Genomic DNA, 15503 nt, shown 5'->3' on the forward strand with positions numbered 1-15503 from the left:
TGTTAGCATGATGCTGTTACAGCTCAGGACATCGGAGTTCAGAGTTCAATCCTGGCGACCTCTGTAAAGAGATTGTATGTTCTCCCTGTGATGGTGTGGGTTTCCTCTGGCTGCTCCAGTTTCTGCCCACTGTTTCAAGATTTACCAGTTAGTAGGTTAATTGGTCTGTAAGTTATCCTGTGATTAGGCAAGGGTTAAATTGGGGAATTGCTAGGCAGCACAGCTTGAAAGACTGGAAGGGTCTATTCCATGCTATGGCTCTAAATAAATAAAATTTCCCTTGCATGCAAAAAACTTCCCGTTTTGCTCTTGAGTAGATGGAGGTCCTTAATGACCGAAGCTGCCTTTTTGAGGCATCATCTTTTGAAGATATCTCCGATACTGATTAGTCTAGAGGGCTTGCGGGCTGCTCATTACAAACCTCACTGATTTGACCTGATGCAAACAGTGTGTTGCACTGTTTGTTTTGATGTTTGATGCACATATGACAAATAAAACTAATCATCTTTACATAAGAACAAAAATTGATTTTGATTCTAAAGCATGCGATCACTAATACACTGTAACAGGCATTGACACAACTTCCAGCTCTTTATATTTGCTCTTTGTGAAGGTCACCTGAAATTATACATGTCTACACAGAACCCAAGTAGAGTAAATGCAAAAATATTTCTTCATAAAATAATTTTACATTTTAATGCAGTTTCTTTTTATTGGATCCTAATTAATTTTCCATTCACAAAATGTGTAATGTTGATTTTGTGTAAACCTGATGTTGCTATCCTGTCATGCAGAGGAGATTTAGAGTTCATGGTTTGACCTGCAACTAATCTTAAATTGGCAACTGGCTTCTTTTTTGTGATAGAATTTGTGTAACAATGTGTGTTAATTTTTAGTTAAGGCAATGGGTTAAATTTCACACTTGTGATCTAAGCTAATACTAACTGAATACTGATGAACACACACCATCTTCAACAAGCAAGCTGCCAACTGTGAATTCAGATTAGCATAGCTGCTGCATGTTCTCTTCCAGATAATGGGCTCAAAGGTTAAGAGCAAAAGATCTCAACAGCTCCAATCAGCAGTGCTTTTCCAGAGCTAATTACCTCTTTACTGTGCTGACTGTAATGTGACATGTTTATTGCCTTAACTAACAATCATTAGCTTAGTTGATGTTTTGTCAATATTAATTCATTCATTTAAGTCAAGTCAAAGCTTAAACAAAGATGTCTGTTCTCAGAAATGGGCAGTAGAATGAGGACTGTTTGTTTTGATCCCTTCATGCATAAAATAAAGAAAACTTAGGTTGTAATGCTTTCAAAATTAATTTTATTTCAACGTTTAAGGTCTAAAATTACTTAAGTATGTCTAGGTTTCTCTTTTATAAATTGCTGGACCAAACATGTCTGTATATTTATTTTCAATTACCAATAAAAACGCCTTTGTCCTTTATTAGTAGTATAAAGTATTTTATTTATTTATTGAGATATAGGACGGAATAGGTCCTTCTGGCCCTCCGAGCCGTACTGCCCAGCAATCCCCCAATTTAATTCCCTAATCACAGGACAATTTACTTTCCAACATCTTGGACTGTGGGAGGAAACTGGAGCACCTGGAGAAAGCTCATGTGGTCACAGGGAGAATATACAAGCTCCTTACAAGCAGGAATTGAACCTGGGTCGTCTGTACTGTAAAGCATTGTGCTAATTACTATGCTACCATACCGCCCATTATTATTTAGTTCTAAATTTTAAATGCTAAAAAATACAAAGCAAGATTGGAGAAATGCACGCAATTGTCTGATTTATTAATTTGTCTTTACAAAACAGATCTTGTCCAGGTCCATAATGTTGTATCATAATGCACAAATTGGACGATCCATCTGACATGGTCATTCCGTCAGAAACCTCGAGCAGGTGGTACTAGTAGAACTGGTAGTTCCTTGGGAAGGTCTGATTGAGGAGGCCAAGCACCAGGAGCTGGTAGAGCAATGTTAGAGACGGGTGGAGAGCATAATGCGAGCCTGTAGAGATGGGTGTGGAGGTTTTGCTGGCTGCTTGCTGTGGGGAACCAACTCTCTCTTTGGCATTACTGGGGCTACAAAGAAAAGAGCCATTAGGACCATCACAGCGGCTGCTGATGACTATGGACCAAGAGGTGTGACCTGTGGACCAATGATGCTGGGACACAAGCCGGGGCCTGATCAACCCTGCCTTGATTTGCCTGGGCAAGAGTGATGACCCCAGGTTACATCACTGATGATATGTCTCAGCGCATCCTAGGCTGTATCTCAGCATCAACAGAGATTAAATATTGTTTTTTTGTGAAATAATTTAGGTCTCTGGGATTATTTTTTAATTTGTTTAGATTTGAATAGCTCAGGTGAGGGAAGTAAAGTGGGGTGGTGTGGGAATGTAGTGGTTACTGTTAAACTTTACTACACCAGTGATCATAATTGGAGTGCAATTCTCGCCATTCTACGTGAGGAGTTTGTATGTTCTCCCCAAGGCGACGTGGGTTTCCTCCGGGGGCTCTGGTTCCCTTCCACATTACAGAGACGTACAGATTAATGTTAGTAAGTTGTGAGTGTGCTAGGCTGGCAAGAGAAGAGTGGCGACACTGGCAGGCTAGCCCCAGATTATTTTCACACTGTTTTGGTCATTGATGCAAATGGCACATTTTGATATACATGTGACAAATAAAACTAAACTTTCAAATCGCCAACAAGACCCAAATACAGTTGGCTTTCAGTCATACTGTAAATCTACAATGATGCTGATGATGAGGCCACCATCCGTCAGGGGCAACGATAGATGTTGCTTCTTGGCTGTCCAGACACGGAAGCCTGGGCAGTACGACAAGCTGTCGCCCATGTAGCAAGCTCCCCCTCTCCATGCAGTTGATGACCCCAATGAAATGGCAGAAACTGTTGTACGGTTTGGCACCAGCAGTTGCAGGAGTTGCCAGCCTGCACCGATCTCAACATAGAACTCCCTTATGGACTCCAGCAGCAGACTTTTCCTCAGGGTTTACCCCCGAAGCCTTCCCCACGAGTGGGTATAGCCATAAGGCAGTGGAGGTTTGAGGTCAGAGTTTTCCTTCTAGATGAGCTGCCAACCATGACAGATGAGCCCCATCTGCCCGAAGCAGCTGGTTTTAAGGCACCTCTAACCCGCCTTCTCCCCTTCCCCTGTCAGTAGAAATGGTTCCACTGGGCTTAGTAGTTAAGCTTCATGCGAAGGTCAGGAGCCGGATTTGGTTGTCAGAGGCTATTTGACATGCACACCATTGGGAGCATTTAATAGATAGTGGGAGCTTGTCCCCATTACCACCCCCAGATATAACAACCTTAAGGAACTAAACCGACAATGATGCGACTAAAATTAATATAAATCACAGAGATTTGGGACTTCTTCAGCAAGCTCTGAATTTGGTGGTGGCAGCTTTTTCTATTAATACTTTGCTCAGTATTGAATAGATGATACATAAGTAATTGCAATCAGATTGATTTATCCTGTCAATGTAAACATCTCCTGAATACTTCTTTCCTCTCTCCTTAACTCCGTCCCCTAAAGTATTTGACCATTTCTATTCTGCAAGTAAGACTCTGTCTACCCTACTGACCTGCCTTACCATTGTGATCTCGTAGATCAACCCTTCTCATTGATCCGACACACCACAACAAGTTCCTGATACATGGAAATTTGTATGGTGAATAAAGTTAATCCTTGATCCTTCTCCTTCTCTGATTGTTTCAGGCACCCACAAGTGCCAAGATTAGCTTATTATCAAAAGCCCTTTGCTGAATATCAGTCATCATGGTTCAACAGCATTGGAGGCAGTCAGGACTGTCAAGCAGTGACCGGGTAATGTCATTGCAGGATAGAGTTGTGGGTTGGCAAACAGCAAAATAAAGGGATCATGGCAGAAAGAAACCTTGGTTCATTTTCCTAAAGAATAAAAACCCTGTATCACACTGACTGGTAATTTCAATAGAATTCTCAGATTTTGTGGAATTTGGATTTGTTTTGATTACATCCAAAGCAGCCAGGATACTCCCGTGTCCCTGCGATAAAAATGTCCAAATGTTTGTCCCTTGAGATATGTTATCTCTGCTTCTACTGATATTGGGTAAAGAAATTTCTGTAGCACAGAAACCTATGTTTACATCCTCCTATGACACATTCTTCAGAATGGCAGCCTACTGTGAGCGGCACTTTCCATGGTTTCAAGCAGTAGTTTAATTCTGTTACTTGGAACCATCACTAACTGTCCATGTGTGTGGCTGGGTTGAAAGGAGGAGAGAGGAATGGGCTTATTTTGCTCTTGTTGCTTTGTTGCTTGCTGTGTTCTGTGTTGTTCTGCTAAACATTGTGGGCATGTTATATTGGCACCAGAATGTGTGGCATCTCTTGCAGGCTGCCCCCTGCACGTCCTTAGGTGTATTGATTGTTAACGCAAATGACCCATTTCATTGTATGTTTCAATGTGCGCGTGATTAATAAATCTGAATCTGAAACCAAATCTAACTGTACTTAACAGATGAACGTTTGAGTGGATTTTTACCATGAATGCAGCTCGTTACAAAATATTTTCTGTAGCGGATAAGAATTAAAAAGAATTTTGCATAACTCCAAGCTTTGTTCAAGGGAATTCGTGATATGTGGGAATCTTTTTAACCTCTTTCCTGACCAGGATTTGTAATGTGTAATCAAGGCAGGAAATTGGTCAAATGATTTAAGATTCAACTGCATTTAGGTATCAAGTTTCTTTTTCTTTGGTTGAACTTTGATTGAATCCAGGATACTCCCCCGCATCTCATTGATAAAGCGGTAAAAATTTTATCCAGATTGGGTAAAGTTCATCACAGTCTTGCCACAAGGATGTTAATGAAATAGTTTTTTTTAAACTGTAGCAGATGTTTACATCCATTTATTTATTGAAATCAAATTAAATTCTGTAGTTGTGGAATGTGTCCAATTCCTCAGATTACTAATTGCAAAGCATTGTCTTAAAGAGTACACTACCCAAACTTAGATACTGATTTTCTTTTTACCTTATATAATGTTTTTGCTATTAATTGCTTTAGAAAATTCTGCTTTTTAATTGCCTTTATTATTTTTGTTCTTACCAGTTTTCTATAGAAACTCTAAAATAATTCTTTCTCTATTAAACTGATGAGAGTTTAATTCAACATATAGTTTTGGACCAGTCGGCATGCATTTGTAATGGAAGACCTTTCCCACTGCTCCTTATCAAACTGCAGGAACATATTCTTTATGATTGTTTTTATTATTATTTATTGGCTTTATTGTTATTTATTATAAGAGAACAATTTTGGAACAGCACAAACATAAAACATAGAGCATTATAATACAATACAGTCTCTTCAACCCATAATGTCCAGTATTTTGCATTTTAGGATGTCTAAAGGACAATGCAGAAAATTATCCACGTATACACTCAGCGGCCACTTTATTTGGTAAATCTGTACAGTGTCTCGTTAATGCAAATATCTAATCAGCCAATCATGTGGCAGCAACTCATTCACAAAAGCATGCAGAATGGTCAAGAGGTTGAATTGTTGTTCAGACGAAACATGAAAATGGAGAAGAAATGTGATCTAAGCGACGTTGACCATGGAATGATTGTTGGTGTCAGACAAAGTGATTTGTGTATCGCAGCCCGCAAGTGCTGCCATGCTTCTGGCACCAACATAGTATGCCCATAATTTACTAATCCTAACCCGTACATTTTTGGAACGTGGGAGTAAGCCAGTGTACCCGGAGGAAAACCATTCGGTCTTGGGGAGTATATATAAACTCCTGACAGACGGTATTTGGACACTGTTACGCTACTGTCCACCCACAAGGCTACCATACAGTTTATTACAGAAATATGCTGCTGTTCTGAGGACTGATTGATTGCAATCCAATTAATAACCACTTCTAGGATATTTCTGGGAATTATTTCTTATAGTTCAGCATTAATAGTAAGGGAGCAACATATGTTAATCATCACAGGGATAGTGGTAGAGGCAAATATATTAGGGATACTTACAGACTCTTAGATAGGCACATCAATGGAAGAAAAATGAGGGTGATATGAGATGAAAGAGTTAGATTAATTTTAGAGTAGGCCAAAGAGCATGTACTGTGCTGTATGTGTTATCTTTAGTGAGATAGTAGTGAGTCTGTTTAGTTCATTGCCACAGCTGACTGTGGAGACCAAGTCATTGGGTATACAAAGACCTTTGAGAAGGTGCCACACATGAGGCTGCTTACCAAGACCATTGCCTGAGTGGTAGGAGGCGGCGAGTGGGAATAAAAGGATCCTTGTCTGGTTGGCTGCCAGTGACTAGTGATGTTGCGCAGGGTTTGGTATGGGACCACATCTTTTTATGCTGTATCTCACTGATTTAGATGATGGAATAGATGGCTTTGTTACCAAGTTTGCAGATGATACAAAGATTGGTAGAGCGGCAGGTGGTGTTGTGGTGTTGAGGAAACAGGTAGGCTGCAGAAGGACTTAGATTAGGAGAATGGGCAAGAAAGTGGCAAATGAAGTACAATGTTGGAAAATGCATGGACATGTACTTTGATAGTAGAAATAAATGTGCAGACTATTTTCTAAATGGGGACAAAATCCAAAAATCAAGATGCATAGGGAGTTGGGAATCCTTGTGCAGAACACCCTGATGGTTAACTTGCAAGTAGAGGTGGTGGTGAGGCAGGCAAATACATTGTTAACATTCATTTCAAGAAGTCTTGAATACAAGAGCAGGGAAGTGATGCTGAGGCTTTATAAGGGTCCAGAGGCGGTTCACCAGGATGATTCTGGGAATGAAAACGGTTATCATATGAGGAACGTTTGATGGCTCTGGGTCTATAGTCGCTGGAATTTAGAAGGATGAATTAGTTATTATTGAAACCTTACGAATGTTGAAGGGTCTAGACAGAGTAGATGTGGAAAGGCTGTTTCCCATGGTGGGGGAGTCTAAGACGAGAGGACACAGCCTCAGGTTAGAGGACGTCCATTTAAAACAGAGATGTGGAGAAATTTCTTTAGCCAAAGGGTGGTGAACAGGTGGGATTTATTACCACAGGCAGCAGTGGAGGCCAGGTTTTTGGGTGTTTTTAAGGCAGAAATTGATAGGTTCTTGAATGGAAATGGCATCAAAGGTTACGGGGAGAAGGCTGCGGAATGGGGTTGAGAAGGGGGGAAAAAAGAGTCAGCCATGATTGAATGACGGAGCAGACTTGATGGGCCAAATGACCTAATTCTGCTCCTATGTCTTCCGGTCTTATATTTAAAGTGGAGGTTGTTAAGTTCTTGATTCGTCAGGACATCAAAGGTTATGGACCAAATGGCCTAATTCTGTTCCGATATCTTAACTTGGCACTGCAAAGAATACACACAGTATTTCATTAGGCATTTTAATCCTATATTTCCTATTATATATTTTTATTTAAAAGATAAATTTCTTGGCATTAAATTCAAAACTGTGATAAACGTTGCTTCCATAGCCTGTGGAATGTTTGTATATTTTCTGATGAAACAAACCTAGATGTGTCCTACCGGTATTAAATCCATAGTTACTATTGTCAATCCATTCCTGTTGATGCATCACTGTTGTCTTCTTTTTCATTCTTATTTAATTAGGTTGCTCGACTATTTCAAGATGAATATCTGTGTTGCACAAATGTCCTTCCTATGCAAGGAAAGAAAATTATTTAATCTGGCTGCTTTCTTACAGAACTGCCATTTACTGATTTTGTATGTGAGCTTCAGAATCCAGTGACACACAAGAAGATGTTAAAAAAAAATTATGCAAAATATCATTGTGATATTAATTTTAAAGAAATGGAGCTATTAGTGCTTTCTTGCCTTCATTTTGCAAAATGATAGTTAGTCATGGTCCTCTCAATATTAATCATTATCCGGCCAGATAATTAACCAGCATCGAGTGATGTTGTAAGCTCAGACAATAATTCACCCTATTCTTATCTATTAGCAATAACCAAAGGTTTCCGATAAATAGCAGCATAAGTTGCCAATGTTCTCTTGAGAATGTTCCTCTTCTTACAGTTTGCTGAGCATGGCAGAAGGATTGGTTAATTCACATGGTCTGTAGCTCATGACCTAAGGAAGCTTTCTGTGTGGGTGACTGATAGCCAACCATACCATGTGTCTAAATTTATGAGACAGAAAACAGCATCTGGAGCCTTTTTGTTTGGAAATGCTTCAACTATTTCCAATGCATTAAGGAAAAAAATCTTACCACTCAATTTAATAACAGAATTTTTCATTCTGCAATTTGGACATAAATTCCTTCATTGTATTTTGCCAGTGATATTTTGCCTCTATTTTATTTTTAAATGTTTTTAAAACTAACTGATCAAATTTTGTTTTACTGTAGATGCCTAAAAGGTTTCTTAACCAACTTTCGTACATTGTACACTCAAAGGCCTCTTTATTAGTTACCTCTTATACTTAATTAAGTGGCCACTGAGTGTACGTTCATGGTCTTCTGATGCTGTAGCCTATCCACTTCAAAGTTCAATGTGTTGTGCATACAGAGAAGTTCTTCTGCACATCACTGTAGTAACACGTGTTTATTTGAGTTACTGTTGCCTTCTTGTCAGCTTGAACCAGCCTGGCTATTCTCCTCAGTCCTCTCATTAAAAATGCATTTTCACCCACAGACTGCCACTTACTACATGTTTTTTTTTGTTTATCAAACCATTCTCTGTAAACTCTAGAGGCTGTTGTGTGTTGAAAATCCCAGGAGATTAGCAATTTTTGAGGTACTAAAACTACCCTGTCTGACATAAACAATCATTCTACAGTCAAAGTTACATAGATCACCTTTCTTTCACGTGCTGAACAAGAACTGAACTCTTGACCATGCCTGCATGCTTTTATGCGTTGAATTGTTGCCATACGGTCAGCTGATTAGATATTTACATCAACGACAAGTGTACAAGTCTAACTAATAGTGTGGCCACTGAGTGTATTGTAGCTTTAAACTTGACACAATTTTTTTTTAAACAATTCCTCTACCCCTTGCTAGAAGGACAACATAAAGAGAAAGATTAAGCTAAATCTTCCCTATTTGCTTGATACAGTATTTTCATTTTAAATCCTGATTTGAGCACCAGCATTTTCGCGATCATCTTTATTTCCTTATTTTTAAATTTATACTTTTACCGAACAATCGGTTGCTATGCTGTATTGTTCTATGACTCTATTTCTAATCTTTGTAAAGATTTGCTTTTTGTTGTATTACTGAGGTTTGAAAATACGCTTTCTTTCAGTGGGGCAGTCCCAAGGTGTGAAGTGTCCCTTTTGCCTCTAATTAGCCTATATTGCTCTAAGTATTTCCTATCCATGTATCTATTTAAATGTTGTTTAAATATTGTAATTATATCTGCCTCTACAGCTTCCACAGGTTCACCCTTCCATATACCAGCCTTGTTTTGTGAATATACTCCCAACAGGTGCCTTTTAAACCATTCCACATTTGTACATACTAGGAATTTGCTGAACTGTGTTGGCAGAGCATATAGTCTTATGGAGCAGACTCGATAGGCCAAATGGCCTAATTATATAAGGAATTATATAAAAATTAAGTTAGAAGTACAGATATGGAATAAAATGTACATAAATACCAGCACGTATTTATGTTAGAAACAGCATTATAAAAGCCTTTCTCAGCTTAAAATTGCCTCTTTAAAAGAAAACACATTTTTAAACCTTGGTGTTATGTGTACCAAGTCTTCACAAAAATTAAAAATGCAGAATATTAATATTTACAACTTGTATTTCTAATCCAAATGCTCTGCAAGGTATAGGAGAATATTGACTTCTCCTTTTATCCTAACTCATAAGTAATGAAGTTGACACTTGTGAATTTTTATGGCATTACCCATCTATCTTAAGTAATCATGCAAAAAATGAGGGATAAAAAGTTTAGGCTATTTCTGTGGAAATTAGAATTCTGGGAAATTAATCTACAGTCCCAAAAAGACAACCAAACTACACTCACTAAACAAGGCAACTTTTGTGTCCAGGTTTGTGGATGATACAAACACAGGTGGAGAGGCATATGGTGTTGAGCAAGCAGGGAGGCTGAAGAAGGACTTCCACAGATTCAGAGAAGTACATAAGATATAGAAGCAGAATCAGGCCATTTGGCCCATCAAGTTTGTTCTGCCGTCTCATCTTCTCCCCGTATCCCTTCATGTCCTGACTAATCAAGAATCTACCAACCTCTACCTTAAATATACCCAATGACTTGGTTTCCACAACCACCTGTGGCAACAAATTCCACATATTCACCACACTCTGGGTAAAGAAATTCCTCCTTATCTCCATTCTAACTGGACGTCACTATATTCTTAGACACAGGAAACACATAGGAAAATGGGCAAAGAAGTGGCAGATGGAATACAGTGTCAGAAAGTGTATGATCATACATTTTAGTAGAAGGAATAAAACGTAGATTATTTTCTAAATGGGGAGACAATCCAAAATTCAAAAATCAAAGGTGCAAAGAGAGTTGGGAATCCTCATGCAGGATTCCCTAAAGGTTAATTTGCAAGTTGAGTCAGAGGTGAGGAAGGCAAATGCAGCGTTAGCGCTCATTTCAAGAGGATTGTAATATAATAGCATGATTGTAATTCGGAGGCTTTTTAAGGCACTGTTGAGGCATCACTTGGAGTATTGTGTGCAGTTTTTGGACCTTATCTAAGAAAGGATGTGCTGACATTGGAGAGGGTTCCGAGGGGGTTCACGAGAATGATTCCAGGAATGAAAAGTTTATCATATAAGGAGCAATTGATGACTCTGGGCCTTTGCTGGCTGAAACTTAGAAGAATGAGGGGGATCTTATTGAAATCTATTGAATGTTGAAAGACATAGGTAGAGTGGATGTGAAGTGGATGCTTCCTATGGTGTGGGAGTCTAGGACCAGAGGACACAGCCTCAGAGTAGAGAGATGTCCATTTTGAATGGAGATGAGGAGGAATTTCTTCAGCCAGGGTGTGGTGTATCTGTGGATTTCATTGCCACAGGTAACTGTGGAGTTGAAGTCATCGAGTGTATTTTAGGCGGAAGTTGATAGGTTCTTGATTAGTTTGGGTGTGAAAGTTTACGGGTAAAAGGCAAAAGAACGGAGTTCAGAGGGAAATGGATCCACTATGATGAAATGGTAGAGCAGATTTGATGGGCCAAATACCCTAATTCTGCTCCTATTTCTTAATAGTCTTATTGTCTTAAACAGGTAGTTGGAGGAAGGTATAGAGTGAATATCAGAGTTAAGTTCTTTACACAGAGAGTGATGAGTCTGGAATGCGCTGTCTGGGTGTTGATAGAGGCCGACACATTAGGGACATTTGAGAAACTCTTAGTTAGGTGAATGATAGAAAAATGGTGGGTTATGTGGGAGAGAAGGATTAGAATGATCTTCAAGTAGGCAAAAAGATCGTCACACAAAAGCCAGCTTGTACTGTACTTTTCTTACAAAGTGGTCATTATGTTGCTAAACTGTGGTGATTAGGCCTTTGCTGGTTGTTCAAATGGTTGAAAGGAAGCAGCTGTTCTTGAACCTGGTGGTCTGTGATAAAGGATTTATAAACCATTCCTCAAAGGGACAGCGGCTACTCACCTGGATTGCTCTGACAGGATCAGCAGACCTTCAACTTCCAACATGGATTGGTTTATCATTCTCACATCTGCCAAAATCCAGTGACAAGCTTGTCTTGCATGCTGTTTATTTAGAGCAGAGTTTCCAACCTTTATTAACTGGGGGGTCTGTAGACCCCGGGTTGGAAACCTCTGATTGCCACATCATGTGGCAAATCATGACACAGCTAAAATAAAGTAAAACAGCACAGTTCAGAATAAGGAGAGAAAGTGTGGTGTGGAGCCTGTAGTGTTCTGTGTGCTATGTTCTAAGCAGCGTATGAGATAAAATCCCACTGTTTCACACATCAGGCCTGAAAGCTGTTCACCAAAGTAATTAGAATTTTATGCATTTATATTTCTCAGCTAATTAAAATTGTCTGACCATGGGTACATTCCTTCTCCTCCAAGTCAGCACTTTACTTAAATACATAAATTCAACTTGCTGAGTTAATCACTAGAACTGATACATTTTACTGGTCCTAACACTCCATAACTCAATTCCCACCACTGTCCATAAGAAGTTTGTGCACTCTCCCTGTGACCTGTGCCATAATGTCACGCTAACTGCGACATGACGTGCCCCATGCAAACGATGTAAAAGAAAAACAAGGCTACAATGCAATGAGGAAGTATTGTGTTGTTTGTGGTAACAACCAATGTCCCAGTAATGTGCTGGGGACAGACTGCAAGTGTCACCACACATTCTGGCTCCAACATGGCATACCCATGACGTTCAACACAGCACAGCAGCATCAGCAGCAACAACAGAACAAACCAACACAACAGCGAAATAAACCCCTTTCCCCTCCCGCCACCCACCTCCCCTCTTCGCACACACACAGGCCTCCAACCCCTGGACAGGTCGCCTCCAGGTCTCCAGTTCTTGGCCCCAGACTCTCTAACCTGCAGACAATCCATACTTTCTGAGACACTTATAAATCGACTTAGCTGACTCAGCCTAGTTAGCTTTGCCAATTACCTACATTAACAGCAAAATCACCTTGAAGTGGAATAATGTATTTACAGACCATCTTGATTATCAATTTATCAATTAAAATTTAATTTAGGCTGTAGAATGGTGAAACAAGAAATATGTAACTGAAGACATGGAAATTATTAAAACTATAACGTTTTTTACTTTCATACACTGATTTTAAGACGTAACACCACAAGACATAGGGCAGAATTGGATCATTCGTCCCACCGAGTTTGCTCTGCCATTCCAACATTTTCTTTCAAGTATTGATTCAGCATCCTTTTGGTCATCGCTATTGAATCTGTCTCCACAACCATAAGACATAGGAACAGAATTCAGACAGTCAACCCATTCAGTCCGCTCCACTATTCAATCCTGACTGATTATCCCTCATAGACCCATTCTCCTGCTTTCTTCTCATAAGCTCTGACGTCTTTGCTAATCGGGCACCTATCAATCTCCACTTTAAATATACCCAGTGACTTGGCCTCCACAGCCTTCCGTGGTGATGAATTCCACAGGTGCACCAGCCTCTGGCTAAGAAAATGCTGCCTCATCTCTGCTGTAAAGGGACATCCTTCTATGCAGCAGCTGTGTCCTCTGGCCCTAGTCTCTGGTTAAAGACATCCTATGCATGTCCACTGTCTACGCCTTTCAATATTTGATAGGTTTCAATGAGATCCCTCTCATTCTTTTAAATTCGATTTCCTGTTTTCCTTACCAGGCAAGGCTTTGACATTCCTGCTGCTGCAACCTTCCAGCATTAAACTTCCGGCACACAGCACAATCCGCAGGACCGCCATTGATTTGATTGGCCGTGGCTTTACCGTGTGGGAGCCCTATATGGACGTATCAGCTGTGCTGATGGGACTCCTGGAGCTCTGCGCTGAGGCTGAGAAACATCTCTCTAAGTAAGTAGAAAATTGAAAGAACAGAAGGCTGAAGCAATTTGGAAAAGATGTCTTGATTACAGTGGTTTGTTCTATACTTGTGTAAAAATAACTTTCCTTCTGCAGTCAGCTGTGTGATCTTCCACGAATATTCAGGGACTCTCATTAGAAGCTATAAATGAGGAAGGAGAAAGCATTTGTTCAAGTTCAAGTTTAAGTTTAATTGTCAGTCAATTAAACACGTATACAGCTATATGAAGCTGCATTCTCCAGGGCAAAGGTCACATACAAAATTAGCCCAAGTTCCTGAGCCGCATGGCCTGGAGATTGATTGTGCATGGAATATTGTCCTGAAGCCACGTTTATGCAAGAACAAACGGGCAGCAGTTCCTCAGCTCGCACTGGATCAGCCACAGACAAAAACAATCCAGCTTGTCTTCCAGGGAGCGACAGTGGAGAGTAGCATTCGTGTGTGAGCCAGACTGCAGGGGTCAGTTCCCAACCCAGGACGGATTCCAACGTGCCTGTCGCTCCCCTGTTCTCTCCTACACTGCCTCCAGTGCTTCCTCTCTGTGTGGCTGTAATACAAGAACATATGAAATAGGAGCAGGAGTAGGCCATCTGGCCCATTGAGCCTGCTCTGTCTTTCAGTAAGATCCTGGCTGATCTGACCATGGAATCATCTCCATCTGCCTGCCTTTTCCCCATAGCCCTTAATTCCCCTACTATGCAAAAATCTATCTGACCTTGTCTTAAGGTTTACTGAGGTAGTCTCCACTGCTTCATTAGGCAGAGAATTCCACAGATTCACCACTGTCTGGGAAAAGCAGTTCCTCCTCAACTCCGTCCTAAATCTATTCCCCCGAAACTTGAGGCTATGTCCCCTAGTTCAAGTCTCACCAGTAGAAACAACTTTCCTGCCTCTGTCTTATTCCTTTCATAATTTTATATGTTTCTATAAGATCTCTCATTCTTCTGAATTCCAATGAGTACGGTCCCAAGCGACTCAATCTCTCCTCATAGTCTTAACCCCCTCATCTCTGGAATTAATCTGGGAACCTCCTGTGCACCGCCTCCAAAGCCAGTATATCCTTCCTCAGGTATGGAGACCAGAACTGCACACAGTACTCCAGGTGCAGCCTCACCAGTGCCCTGTACAGTTGCAGCATAACCTCCTTGCTTTTAAATTCAATCCTTCTTGCGATGAAGGCCAACATTCCATTTGTCTTCTTGATAGCCTGCTGCACCTGGAAACCAACCTTTTGTGATTCATACCCAAGCACTCCCAAGTCCCTCTGCACAGCTGCATGCTGCACTGTTTTACCATTTAAGTAATAATCTGCTCTTTCAATTTTCCTTCCGAAGTGGATGACCTTGCATTGACCAACATTGTACTCCATCTACCAGACCCTTACCCGCTCACTTAATTTATCTACATCTCTCTGCAGACTCTCCGTATCTTCTGCACAATTTGCTTTTCCACTCAATTTACCATCATCAGAAAACTTATATACACTATACTTGGCTCTCTCTTCCAGATCATTATTGTATATCGTGAACAGTTGCGGGCCCTGCACCAACCCCTGAGGCACACCGCTCACCTCTGATTGCCAGCCAGAGTAATACCCATATATCCCAACTCTCTGCTTTCTATCAGTTAACCAAACCTCTATCCATGCTCATACATCACCTCCAACTCTATGCATCCTTATCTTATGGATAAGTCTTTTATGCGGCACCTTATCAAAAGCCTTCTGGAAATCCAAGTAAATAATGTCCATCTGTCCCCCAGTAACAGGTAATGCCTTGGCAGAGGGGCTGGTCCCTGCAAGACCCGTGGCCATGCAGCTCCCCTCTTTGTCAGTCTCAATAGTACGTACTATTGCAGTATTATCAGTGTCCAACAGGTCTTGTGATATATAAAAGAAATGCTTCAGACTAACAGTTGC

The 15503-nt window shown here is 40.4% G+C and overlaps 1 protein-coding gene across 3 annotated transcripts in view; it reads left to right on the forward strand.

The window, feature by feature from the left end:
- LOC140194900 (WD repeat-containing protein 7) overlaps positions 1 to 15503 on the forward strand; it is a 619189-nt gene that overhangs the window by 395822 nt on the left and 207864 nt on the right. For all 3 annotated transcript variants that reach the window (XM_072252235.1, XM_072252236.1, XM_072252237.1), the window contains one exon: positions 13389 to 13575. In XM_072252235.1, the coding sequence (XP_072108336.1) occupies positions 13389 to 13575 (187 nt within the window). The remainder of the gene's footprint in view (positions 1 to 13388; positions 13576 to 15503) is intronic.

The sequence above is a fragment of the Mobula birostris genome, chromosome 3 (assembly GCF_030028105.1).
Source record: "Mobula birostris isolate sMobBir1 chromosome 3, sMobBir1.hap1, whole genome shotgun sequence".
NCBI classification, from domain to species: domain Eukaryota; kingdom Metazoa; phylum Chordata; class Chondrichthyes; order Myliobatiformes; family Myliobatidae; genus Mobula; species Mobula birostris.